We start from the raw sequence: 11,786 nt of genomic DNA, 5'->3' as shown, positions 1-11,786 counted from the left end.
CTCATTTAACTCCAACAACTTTGCTAGTCAAAGTGCAGGGTCAAGGTCATCTCTCCAGGATAAGAAAATGGAAATTTGGGAGACACTAACGACCTTGAACAAGGTCACCCAGGTTGGAAGAACCCAATCTGACTTCAGAAGCCACAGACAACCCAGTTTCCCAGTATCGTCTAGTCTGCTAGTAGAACTTGCTTGCAGAACTTCAGGGAATCAGTTCTAGAAGCAAAGAGCAGAGAGAAATGAATTTAACACCAGACAAGAGGAGGCAAACAGAGAAACAGTGCGCACGCGTACAATGCGCGTGCCGAGGGGCGTGAAGGAAGCTGGGTAAAGGCTCTGCCCTGCCTCGAGCTTCATCCCTCTCCCGCCCCTTCCTGCCAAAGCGCTCTGTGCGCGCGCAGGCGCACTTCCTGAACCTGAAGGTCAAACTAAAGAGGGCAGCTCTTATATCCGCGCAGGCGCAGATGTGCGCCGGGAGCCAAGATGTCGAGGTCCAAGTATAAGCCTGCTCCCTTGGCCACTCTCCCCATTACCCTCGACCCTGCCGAGTATAACGTGTCTCCGGAGACCCGAAAGGCACAGGTCGAGCGCTTGAGCATAAGAGCCCGGCTTAAACGGGAGTATCTGCTTCAGTACAACGACCCCAAACGCCGATCGCACATCGTGAGTGGGGCCGGGCGGGACTGTGGGCCGGGACAGCCGCATCTCCCGTGGGCACACGCGGGGCCGTCCAGTTCCAATCTGTGTGCTGGACACCGGGCCCGAGCCGCACAGCCCGTGGCCCTTCAACTTCGGCCTCAGGCTCAGTGGTCAAAGGGATTGGGCTCCGGCTGCAGACCCAGCTGGCCTTGCGTTCTGGCTTGACTGCCTCCACCCTGATCTGGAGAAAGTTGTTAAACTCTGCATAGTCTCATCTTTCTTATCTGAAACATGGCCAGGATATGGTCCTTCATATATTTCGAGGCAGATTACACGTGACTAATCTAACACAGTATCTTCCTTGAAAAGGGCGTGTTCAGGCCCGGTACTCCCGAGTGTACAGCATGAAAAGCTGTTTTGTGCCTTTCAGCTCATAACTCTCAAGGACACTTCTTTCTCTTGAGAATAGGGGTTGTTCAAATTAAGTGGGTTACAGAACCTGAAGCTTGATGCATTCGGCTTTGGAATCAGACTTCATGGCCTCAAATACTAACAAACTATGATCCCTGGGCAATTTACATAGTCTCTCTCAAGCCAAAGCTATTTTATGTTCTGGAAAAAAAAATGGTGTGCATTCGTCATAGAGTTGTGAAATCAGAAGAGAAAGTATGTAGCATCACGATGTAACATACGTCAGAAAAGTGATATTTTAATAAGTGCGCTTTTAGACAGTTTCCTCTGTAAAAGCCGTCTAAATATCTCAAATGGATTTTTAAAATTTTTTTAAATTTTATTTTATATTTTATTTACATTTAAGATGCCATCCCCTTTCCCCATTTCCCCTCCCTAGAAACCCCCTGTCCCATGCCCCCCCATTTCCTTTTTTCTTTTATACAATTTTTTTAAAATGTTAATCAAAGGATTTATAAGTTTGGTAATGCTCAATCAGAAGCGTAACCCAATACCCAACCTAGATATAAAAACTATCTTTGACTGGTGGAGACATGTGAACATCTGCCTCCATGCCCCCTCTCTCTTTCTCTCTCTCTCTCATCACCTAGCTTCTCCTCTCCTTCATCTTCTCTCCTTGCTCCATCTCTTCCTCTCAGTACTCCTTCCCACTTAGCTCCTCCTACATATCACTCTTCCTGTTAAAGTAAAACTTTTCTCTCAAAATACAATTAGAGCATACTTATTCCTAATTGTACCAGTGAGGTACAAGATAGTCCTAATACCCAGTCCATCATTTTGTTGACTAACCAGAACCTCTGTCATCTCTCCTAACTAAAACACTTACTTTTGATCCTGGCTTTTTGTTTTTTTGTTTGTTTGTTTGTTTTGTTTTGTTTTGCTCAAATGGATTTTTTAAATGAAGATCTTCCAATAATTGCATACATACTCTCTATAGTTTTTGGAAGTTATGAGAACCACCAAAGGAAAGTAGCCAGATACAGTACTAGTCTCCAGGAGGCTCAGATCTCCAAGGCCTCCAGCCATAGACTCACATACTGGGGTTACTGTCACTTGAAACCCATCCCTGGCCTGAAAAACATTAAAAGAATTCTATGTCACAACCATTCACAGAAGTAAACTGTGTTACTCTCTTGGCTTTCTAGATGAGACTGTATGGACAGTTACCCCCAGAAACAGGTCACATACCTTAGTCTATGTGGCTTATTTTATCTTCTGCCCAGATACACTATCCTCAACCCAGCCTTTGTTACAGGATGAAAGAGATACACCTGTACTATACTATACACATAGTTGCTCTTGATGTGCTAGATAGTATGGTATTATTAATTAAGTAAGTAATTTATTTTTCAGACAGGGTCTCTATATAGAGCCCTGGCTGTCCTGGAAATTACTATGTAGAACAGGCTGGCCTGAACTCACAGAGATCCACCTGCCTTTGCTTTGTGACTGCTCACATTAAAGGCATGGACCACTACACTGGGCCCGTTAGTTTAATTTTATTTTAAGTAACTAGAATAAGGCCCCAATCAAGTGTGAAGTTTGAACCCCCAGTTGTCTGGTTTTTAGTCTCTGTAACCCAGGGTAGTTTTCATTTCTCATCTCTAATAGAGAGAAAGATACCTGCCTCTTTAGCTGTTCCAGTAATCATTTACCAGCCAAAACATGTGCATCCCTTTGTCTAGTCTTTAGGGATAACTAATTTGGGCAAAAGTAACTGCTCAGGACCTATTATGAGGCTAAGATGCTGAGATAAAAAGAGTACAAAGCCAGCTGGAAGTCCCTGTCCTTGTCGAGCTAGCTGACATTGCAATGGGGATGACAGATACTAGGTGTGTTAGAAGTCTAAATCATTAGGTGTGTGAGACGGTGGTGAATGATGCAGAAAATAAGGGTGAGATCAGCCATTGTGCAACAGGGAAGGAAGCACCTGTTGGAACATGGCTTTGGGTGTCTTGTTTGGGTATCTTTGTTTGTAGTGTTTGGGATCAAATCCATGGTCTCACATAGTAGGGAAGTGCTCTACCACAGAGCCACAATCCCATCCTTGGAGCACAGCATTTAAGTAAAGATCTGAAAGAAGTGAACCAAAAGAGTTAGCTTGAGGGAGGACAAGAGTGTGCCCATTAGAAGAGACTGTGAGTCCAAGGGCAAGGATGAGCTTGGCAGCTCTAGTGTATATACCAGAGAGCTAATTCAGAATGTTAGCAGTCCTAGTCCTGTGGAGGCCTAGCCAAGTTTTATTTTATGTCCTTTTAACATGATGCCTTTTAAAATATAACATCTTTATTTATTATTTTATTTTATATTAGATGCATTGTTGAGCATTGCACACAGTGTATTTTGATGATGAACCTTTGTTTTTGATAAGATCATTATGGATAAAATAGTGAAGGGGGGATGGGGTTGGGGGCCACAGTGAGGAAGCAAGGTTAAAGAGGTCCCTGGGACTTGATCACACCAGACCTTGTATGACATTGTAAATCTCTTGTATGATCTCTGCTGAGGAGGGAGTCACATAACGGAGTCTTACATCTTAACACAATCTCAGTTTGTTTCCTCAAGAATTGTCTGTGAGGGAGTAAGGGCAGAGAGAAATGAGGCTTTTACAACAGTTAAATCTCGTGGTTAATGGGCACCGTGACAGTAGTTGTGGAGGTGGTAAGATGTGGGGGTCCAGGATGGGTGGCATTGAAAGTAGATCCAGCTGGGTGCACTATCAGGTGGATGCTGTGTATGAGACAAGTGAAGGATGGCTCCAAGGTCAACGCAGGTCCTTTACTAGAAGAATGGGACAGGAACACATGGTGGTGGGTTGAAAGGAGTATTGACAGATCAGATCAGTTTAAGGTACTTTTAGGATGCCTGGGTAGATGTTGAGTTTGACATGGAGGTCTAGGGCTAGAGGTGAGTTGTTGGTAGCCATGCCTATAAGGGCTTAAAGTCATGTGACCAGATGACCTCTTTCATGGAGTGACGTGTGTGTAAGAGAGCTCGGCCAAAGCTAGGGCCCAATGGTAAACGACTGAAAAACAACAGAAAGAAAAGAACAGAAGAGATGAAGAGAGAGTGGGCAGAGAGGAAGGGAACCAAGCAGAGGTGGACTCGGGAAGTACGGAAGAAAGTATGAGGGCTTCACCACAGCAGAGGCTGCTGGCATTTCACTGGATACTGAGTGGTGGTGTGGAAAGCTGGCCCCCCATTTACTTAATTCATTTGTATGAGTCTTTTGTCTGCATTTCTGTCTGTGTATCATGTATGTGCCTGATGCCAGAAGAGGCCAGAAGGAGACATTGGCTGGTTTGGAACTAGACTTAGGGATGGTTGTGAGCTACCATATGGCCTCGGGGAACTGAACCCAGGTCCTCTTCAAGAGCAGCAACTAACCATTCTTAACCACAGAGCCATCTCTTCAGCCTCTTTCCCCTGGTTTTGATCATGAAGTTACTGGTGTTTTGTGAAATGAAATGTCTACTTCCAGAAGATGGATCTGGAAGCTATTCAAGTGCAGAGCAGTGAGTGGCAGGTGTATTGAGAAATCTCATTGTGTGGCATTCAGATTAGTTTCATCTTCCAGCCTTGCTCTGCTGGTTCTGTTTATTATTATGGAACCCTTTCGCCCTAGTGAGAGGTGCTAATACACTATTCATTTCAATAGCAGAAGGAGGTTAGTTTTAGACTTCTTGGACTGGTGGTAAGCTGGTCACCCACACTGTTGAGGAATTTCAATACCTCCACTCAAGGCTTTCTTACCTTAGAGCTATAGCTGGCCACCTCAGGGTCAAATTGCTGTAATTCAGTTTAGTTTGAAATGTAAATGCTGAAGTTATTTTAGTCTTGCCAATCGCGGCTGCTTGGTGTTGGTTAAGACCTTAGATATTCATGCTGCATACTGAAGACCTTAGATATTCATGCTGCATACTGAAGACCTTAGATATTCATGCTGCATACTGAAGGCTAAAGCTGATTTTATTTGCTTGTTTTAATCTTGCCAGTTAATTGGAGAGAATAATTTTGTAAAAATCACTTGGGGATTTAGCTAATTAAGTTTAATTATGTGTTTGGGGTAGATTCGCTATTCTTAGGAGATTATTTTAGTATAAATATATTACATTTTTTTTTGACAATTTTGACCTTTTTTTTTTTTTTGCAAGATTTTTAATAGTGTGGAAGGTAATAGTTTGTTTTCCAAACATCTGCCAAGTTAGTTTAGAAACTAACTTGGTTAGTTGATGGTGAGTTGATGGTGTTAGGGCTCTTGCCTTGTTTCCACAATGCCCTTGGTTTGATCTTCCGGACCAAAAGAAAGCAAAACAGAATTCGGAATTAGAGTAAGCCTGCTTTCATCTTCCTGCAACTGACTTATCAGAGAAGGCCGATCCCGACAGAATTAGAAAGGTCCTAGAAGCACAATGGAAAGCTTGATAGAGCGCCTTCAGTCTCTCCTCATCAGGGCTGTGGTGTGCTTCTGATGGCCACATCTGAGAGATAAGGAGGAGAAGTGAGGGGCACATGAAGGTGATGAAGCCACTTCTCTGCCAGTTTAAAATTAGGATCTTACATTGTAAACAGAAAGCTAGAGGGGCATGGGAGAATCTTTAAATCATGCAGGATTTGGGCAGGATCATCAGAAAGTTGTTTTTGATCATAGGTAGTGCACACCTATGATCTCGGCCCTGGGAAGCTGAAACACAGGAGGATTGTCACTAGTTTGAGGTTAGGTTGGGCTATAGGTTAGCCAGGGCTACAGAGCAAGACTGTGCTTAATAAAAACCAAAACCAAACAAGAAAAGGAAAAAAAAAGGGGGGGGGATGGGGAAGAAAATAAGGTTTCTGATTAGTAGAAACGGGTCAGGTGAGAGTCGTGGCACAGTCCTGGGATTCCAGACTTGGGAGGGAGAGGAGAGATCTGAAAGCCAGAGTTGGAGGTTGGTGTGCTCCCTCACAACAGCCCCGATGAATTTCTTCCTCAGCATGTCCTCCTTAGGGTTGACAAGTCTTTGTTTTATTCATTTCAGGAGGACCCTGCCTTGATTCGTTGGACCTATGCAAGATCAGCAAATATTTATCCTAATTTCAGACCCACTCCCAAGAACTCACTTTTAGGAGCCTTGGCGGCATTTGGGCCCCTCATCTTCTGGTATTTTGTTTTCAAAACAGACAGGGTAAGTATTAGGGCTGGATGTTTAGCTGGTTTGAGAGGTCCCTCCTAGGTGCCCCAACAGTTCCTGGTGATCACTCCCAGTGTCCCACCCACTGGAACGTTCCCTTTCTGTCTTATATCTTTATTCTTTTCTGGGAAGAGTTGGAGTTTTTGTTTGATTTGATACTTTGTTTAAAAAAGAAACAACAAAAAGCATGGTGGCCTATGAGTCTTTCAGGTTTAATTTAATAGCTACTTTGCAGTTTAAAAAAAGTAATAGAAGGGTCAGTTTAAATTTATGAGAGTAGAATTCAGTTCATGAAAGTCTTCCTGCTTTTTCCCAGATAATATAAGAAAATTATAATGTGATTATTAAGTAAATACCATGACAACTTTTTAAAAGTTAATTTTCTCATCGGAGGGTGGATAGAAACTTGATTTTACTAAGACATGATTGAGATCTCCCTATGTCACCCAGGCCAGTTTCAAATTTTAAGCCTCCTCAGCATTGGGATTACAGCATTGATGACCCTGTCTGGCTTAAAACTGAACTTGATTTGTGACTGACCTTCAGATACCCTGGAGAAGTCCTTTCACTTTGCTGGTGCATTTGCCAGAGATGGTGTGTATTGGATGAGTGTTAGCTGAACACATGGCTCACTTAGCATGCACTCTGTTGCTGAGCTCTGTGTGTGAGTTACTCTTCAAACACACTAAACCCCAACAGTGGAAGCAGAGGTAGGATGCCAGTTTCTGTCTTCAGAGGCCTGGCTGTGTGGTCACAGAGAAGGCTACTCCATTCCTGTTCTCAGTTCCTGGCACAGTCCAGGGCTTGTGCAGCCATGTAGACTGGAGGCCAGCCACCTCCTCTGTGAGAGCTCTTATCTTTTGATCAGTAGATCAGCATATATTTCCAGAAGTTGTTTGCATTGTCGTTTGCTGTCTGCTTTTGAAGCTAGGCATGGTAGCTCATACCGATAGTGCTAGCCCTGGGGAGGCTGAGGCTCGAGGATCACCATGAGTTTGAGGCCAACTCTATTAATGACTGAGTTCCAGGCTAGCCTGGGCTATAGGGTGGGATTCTGCCTCAGAACAAAACAGAAATGGTATCTGCTTAAGAATGGGGAGGTTCCTTTCTGATCACTAAAGAATAGCTAAGGTACTTTTGAATGATGTATTTTCTTACTATCCTTACTGTAGCTTCTTATTACTTCCTCAGATCCTTGGGCTTTAGGGGATGGGCTTACAATTAAGTTTTTATTCCTGATTTGTTGTTATGCCATGTCCTTGTAAGAATGACTTGCTTTTTAATATTTTTTCTTTTTTTGTTTTAATCTATACAGGACAGAAAGGAAAGACTTATCCAGGAAGGAAAATTGGACAGAAAATTTAACATCTCTTACTAAGTTTGGCAAGGATGACTCTGTTCTTGCATAAATAAATCTCCTGTTAATTAATCACTGAACAGTTTCTTTATTCTTGGATTTATTGTCGAAGCATGTTGATACCTTAAAAAACAGAAGCAGAGGTGGCTTGTGCTGGGAATCTGTCAGAATAATGGCCTAAGTTTGCTGAATATTACAGAATCTCCTTCTTAAGAGCCCAGATCAATGGGGTTACATTTATTTATTCACTTAATCTATTAGTCAGCAACTGAGTATTAACGTGGCAGTTGGGGTCCATGCTGAGGGGACAGTGGTCAGAGAGTCGGAAAGCACAGCTCAGAGCACTGAGCGGGCAGATGCTCAGTGTCTATGACTTTAATCCTGAGTCCTTGCATGGCTCCTGCCTTCTGTGTAAGCACAGCAGAAGGTGACAGCGCTGTGAGGCACATTACAGATGCTTGGGAAAGTGAAGCACCGATAAGGAGGTAGCTCTCTTTGAGAAGTTCAGGGAGCCGACATTCAATTTGGTCTCTGAAGTCCCCGAGGCTGACAGGCCAAACTGGAACATGAAAGAGCAAGGCCTGCTGGGTTTGTCTGACCCTGCTGCCTCTGGAGTAAGACAGTGAGGATCGAGAGATCGTGCTGAGGAACAGAAGGATAACAGCTAAGGGCATAGGCTGGAAATCCGGCCTGCAATAAAAGATAGCTGGGGTTTAGCAGCTAGAATTCTGGTCTCCATTTTCTTTTTATAGCATGGAGATAGCAATGCCTTTCACCTCATAAAGCAGTGAGGCTAAAAAATGAAATAGTATTAACCAATAAAAACAACCGCCATTCTTCCTGTAGTTCAGTTTGGAACTGGTGACAGTTCCATCCACAACCACAGTGAAATTGAGCTCTGGTCGAGCAGCGTGCTCTCTGGACTGATTTACACACGTTTGGTCTGGGCTTTGAAAGCATATGCAACTAATCTCTCATCTGTTCCCAGCATTAGCCTTTATTACCACAGACAGCAAAGCCTGAAAGGCGGGCCTGGGAAGAGGGAAATGCAAGGAGGGATAGAGGCTCCCATAGCATTTTGAAGACCATGGGGAAAAGCAAATGTCCTGTCTTCAGTGGTCAAGAGTCACCCAGGCAATGCCTGTCTACATCCCAGGTGCCTCAGAATGATCATCATATACGGTGGAGGAAGGTATTAGGTCATAAAGCAAGGGTAGTACGATGCTAAGCCAAGTATTAGCAGCAGTGGGACTGAGAATGTGGAGGTGGCACAAGAAGTATATCATTTCTTTATCAGCACTGTGCAGATCCTTAGCCTGCACATTAAATAGCATAACTCTACCCAACAGTGTAGGAGGGGAAGTGGAGCAAGCATGGTCCACACGACTACAGCTGGCTGTGGGGCTGCAGCTGTGGTCCTCTCAGTCATGCTTTCTAGGTGTCCCTTTATTGGCCATCACATTAAATAGAGATTACTTGACTGATGGAGTCACTGGCACCTTCGTTTCTAAAGTCTTACTCTAGATCACTGTCACAGCGATCAAATAGATACAGTTACTTTGGGATAAAGTACCAAGATATTGTAGTGAGTGCCCTGGGCTCCCAACAACCCATCTTGCCCTCAAGTGTGTAGCAATACTGCTTCCATCCTTGCAGTCAGATATCAATATTGCCAGTTATGAATCGGGCTGCCAAAGTGCAAAGTTTTTTGGTTGACTGACTCCCAAGTACAAAAACCCGAATGACCTGAATACAGTTGAAGATTCAATATCAGATTACAATTTCCCTGATAGAATGTGTTTCCCAGTCCCTCAACAGTGAATGAGGGTATCTTATCCATCAGTTCCTAAATTGGGCCGGTGGGATGACTCAGGGTAAAGGCACGCGCCCTCAAGACTGGAACCCACACAGTAGAAGGAGAGAATTGAGTCCTATAAATTTCACTGTGTGAGATGCAGCGCACCAATTGCCTACAAACACACAAATAAATGTAAAAAAAAAAAAAAAAAAACAAAACTAAATTTGGGGATCAAGGATGTAGCTCAGTGGTAGAACGCTTGCCCAGCATGTGTAAGCCTCTGGGTTTGATGCCTAGCTCTAGGAAGGAAAAAAAGTAAACCCAAAATTATAGGGAAAGAAAGCACATGTTCCATCCCATCACTAGGAGGGCAGAAAGGACCAGTCCTGCTGCTGGGACCGCCACCCAGGAAGGCTAGCTGTGGCACCATTGATGACCTCTGCTTCACTGCATTTACTGTAGTGTTGATAGTGTGTGTCAACCCTTTGGGATGCTGTCAGCAAGCTGACACGGTAGCTAACCTTTAATAGATCTTGCTGCTGTTTGCTGTGGTGGGCACCTCACCACATACCTCAGTCCTTCTAGCTTTGCAGATCACAATGGGCGGCTCTGTTTGAATAGATTTGGTTTTGCAGTGATACCCAGCTGCTTTGGGAGCAGAATTGTTCTCTGTCACAGAAGGTACTGCCACGCTTGAGAGCCTTGGGATTCTTCATTGCAGTTATTGCCAGGGTCCTGCAGAAGAACCCAAAGCTTCACTCTTATGTACCATATATACATAGGGTATTGGCTCGACTGCATTAAAGACATAACTGATAGCTGCTAACCCTATAGTCTGAATCTGCTGCAGATCTCTCCCTCTCCCCCTCCGTCTCTCCCTCCCTCTCCCCTCCCTTTCCCCCTCCCCCTCTCCCTCCCCCTCTCCCTCTCCCCCTCCCCCTCCCTCTCCCCTCCCCCCTCCCCTCTCCCCCTCTCCCCCTCTCCCCCTCTCCCCCTCTCCCTCTCCCTTTCCCTCTCCCCCCCTCTCTCTGCTCTATTCAAAACCAGTAGCTTTACAAAGCCCTCCATAGTGGATGAGAATAGCATACCCAAGTAGAGTCCTGAATCCAGGAGGATTTGCAAAACAGGAAAGGGTGTTCAATGAAACAAGCTGCTTTTTTTTAGGGCTGCCCTGGCATGCTGACTATCTCTGGGGCCCCACAATCATCGACAATGAAATGCTCCTCATCTCATATGGAGATGATCTTACCCTACAGCTGTCTCGTTATTTCTCACGGCATAGAATACCTGACCGTGTATGGAAGGGAAGATTTATTTCGGCTCATGTTTCACTCCACAGGAAGGGGTGCTCAGAACAGCTTAGAGCACTTCATGTCATGGCAGCCAGGACACAAAGCAAGATGATGCACCTAGTAGGTTTTTTTTTTTTTTTTTTTTTTTTTTTCTGTTTCTCTTGTACTCTATTTAGACCCCAGCCTGAGAGACAGTTGTCATTCATCTTCAGGGCAGGTCTTCTCATCTTATTAATCTGGAAACATTGTCACAGGTAAGCTTTACTGATGTGCTAGGCACTTCTCAATCCAATCAAGATGACACCACCAAAATTAATCATTGCAAGGGTGGGAAGTGAGTTCAGTTGATAAAAAGCCTACCTTGTAGGCATGAGGACCTGGGTTCAATCCCTGAACCCACTTATAAAGCCAGATGTTGTGGAATGCTTGTAATCCCAGCTCCGGGGAGACAGAGATGGGTCCCTGGGCCTGACCCAGCTACCCTGACCTAACCTAATCAGAACCTCCAGGCTGGTGAGAGACCCTGTCTCCAAAGCCAAGGTGGTTAGCACCTGAAGAACAACATCCAAGGTTGTCTGGCCTCATCCATACACACTCTTCTGCATGTATATCTGTGCACAAATATGTGTGCATGTGAACACACACATACACACAGGGTTATTATGGGAACTGAAGTAATAGAGAGCCCAATCCATAAACAAACAGTCTGGGTTCAGAAGTCACAGAAGGTGTGAGAAACGATTCAGAGGATCAAGCCTGGAAGACATAAGAAGCAGCTGTGTGTAAAGACAGAAAGCTCATGCGAAGGATGCATTTCTGCAAACGTGGGCCTGCAAGCCGCTTTAGACCTACAGATGCAAGTACGGATTGTTTGACTCGTGTGACGCTCACCCTCAATTTCCATGGAGTTCCTAACGTCCCTGCCCCCCCCCCAACAACTCTCTGTCCCTACCTCCCCTTAATGTTGCTCCCTCCGTTTTCCTTCAGTGCTGGGAACTGCACCTAGGGTCTTTGCACATGCTAAGCAAGGGATTGAACATTAGCTTCTATCTACAGCC

The 11,786-nt window shown here is 44.6% G+C and overlaps 1 protein-coding gene across 1 annotated transcript; it reads left to right on the top strand.

Moving 5' to 3' along the window:
• The first annotated feature begins 435 nt into the window (after nt 1-435).
• On the top strand, nt 436-7,718 carry Ndufb4 (NADH:ubiquinone oxidoreductase subunit B4). Its single transcript, XM_034515286.2, has 3 exons — nt 436-663; nt 6,129-6,275; nt 7,597-7,718. The coding sequence occupies exons 1-3, from the start codon at nt 484-486 to the stop codon at nt 7,657-7,659; spliced, it is 390 nt and encodes a 129-aa protein (XP_034371177.1). The 5' UTR covers nt 436-483; the 3' UTR covers nt 7,660-7,718.
• Nucleotides 7,719-11,786: the final 4,068 nt, after the last annotated feature.

Source organism: Arvicanthis niloticus, chromosome 12, assembly GCF_011762505.2.
Source record: "Arvicanthis niloticus isolate mArvNil1 chromosome 12, mArvNil1.pat.X, whole genome shotgun sequence".
Taxonomy (NCBI): domain Eukaryota; kingdom Metazoa; phylum Chordata; class Mammalia; order Rodentia; family Muridae; genus Arvicanthis; species Arvicanthis niloticus.
The sequence above is the reverse complement of the archived record's forward strand: the minus strand, read 5'-3'. Positions and strand labels throughout refer to the sequence as shown.

What these genes read in the sequence shown, in the direction of transcription:
- Ndufb4 (XM_034515286.2), top strand. Translation starts at nt 484, where the DNA reads ATGTCGAGGTCCAAGTATAAGCCTGCTCCCTTGGCCACTCTCCCCATT. An exon ending in CCAAACGCCGATCGCACATC is followed by an intron (nt 664 to 6,128) that starts GTGAGTGGGGCC and finishes TATTCATTTCAG; the next exon opens with GAGGACCCTGCCTTGATTCG. An exon ending in TTGTTTTCAAAACAGACAGG is followed by an intron (nt 6,276 to 7,596) that starts GTAAGTATTAGG and finishes TAATCTATACAG; the next exon opens with GACAGAAAGGAAAGACTTAT.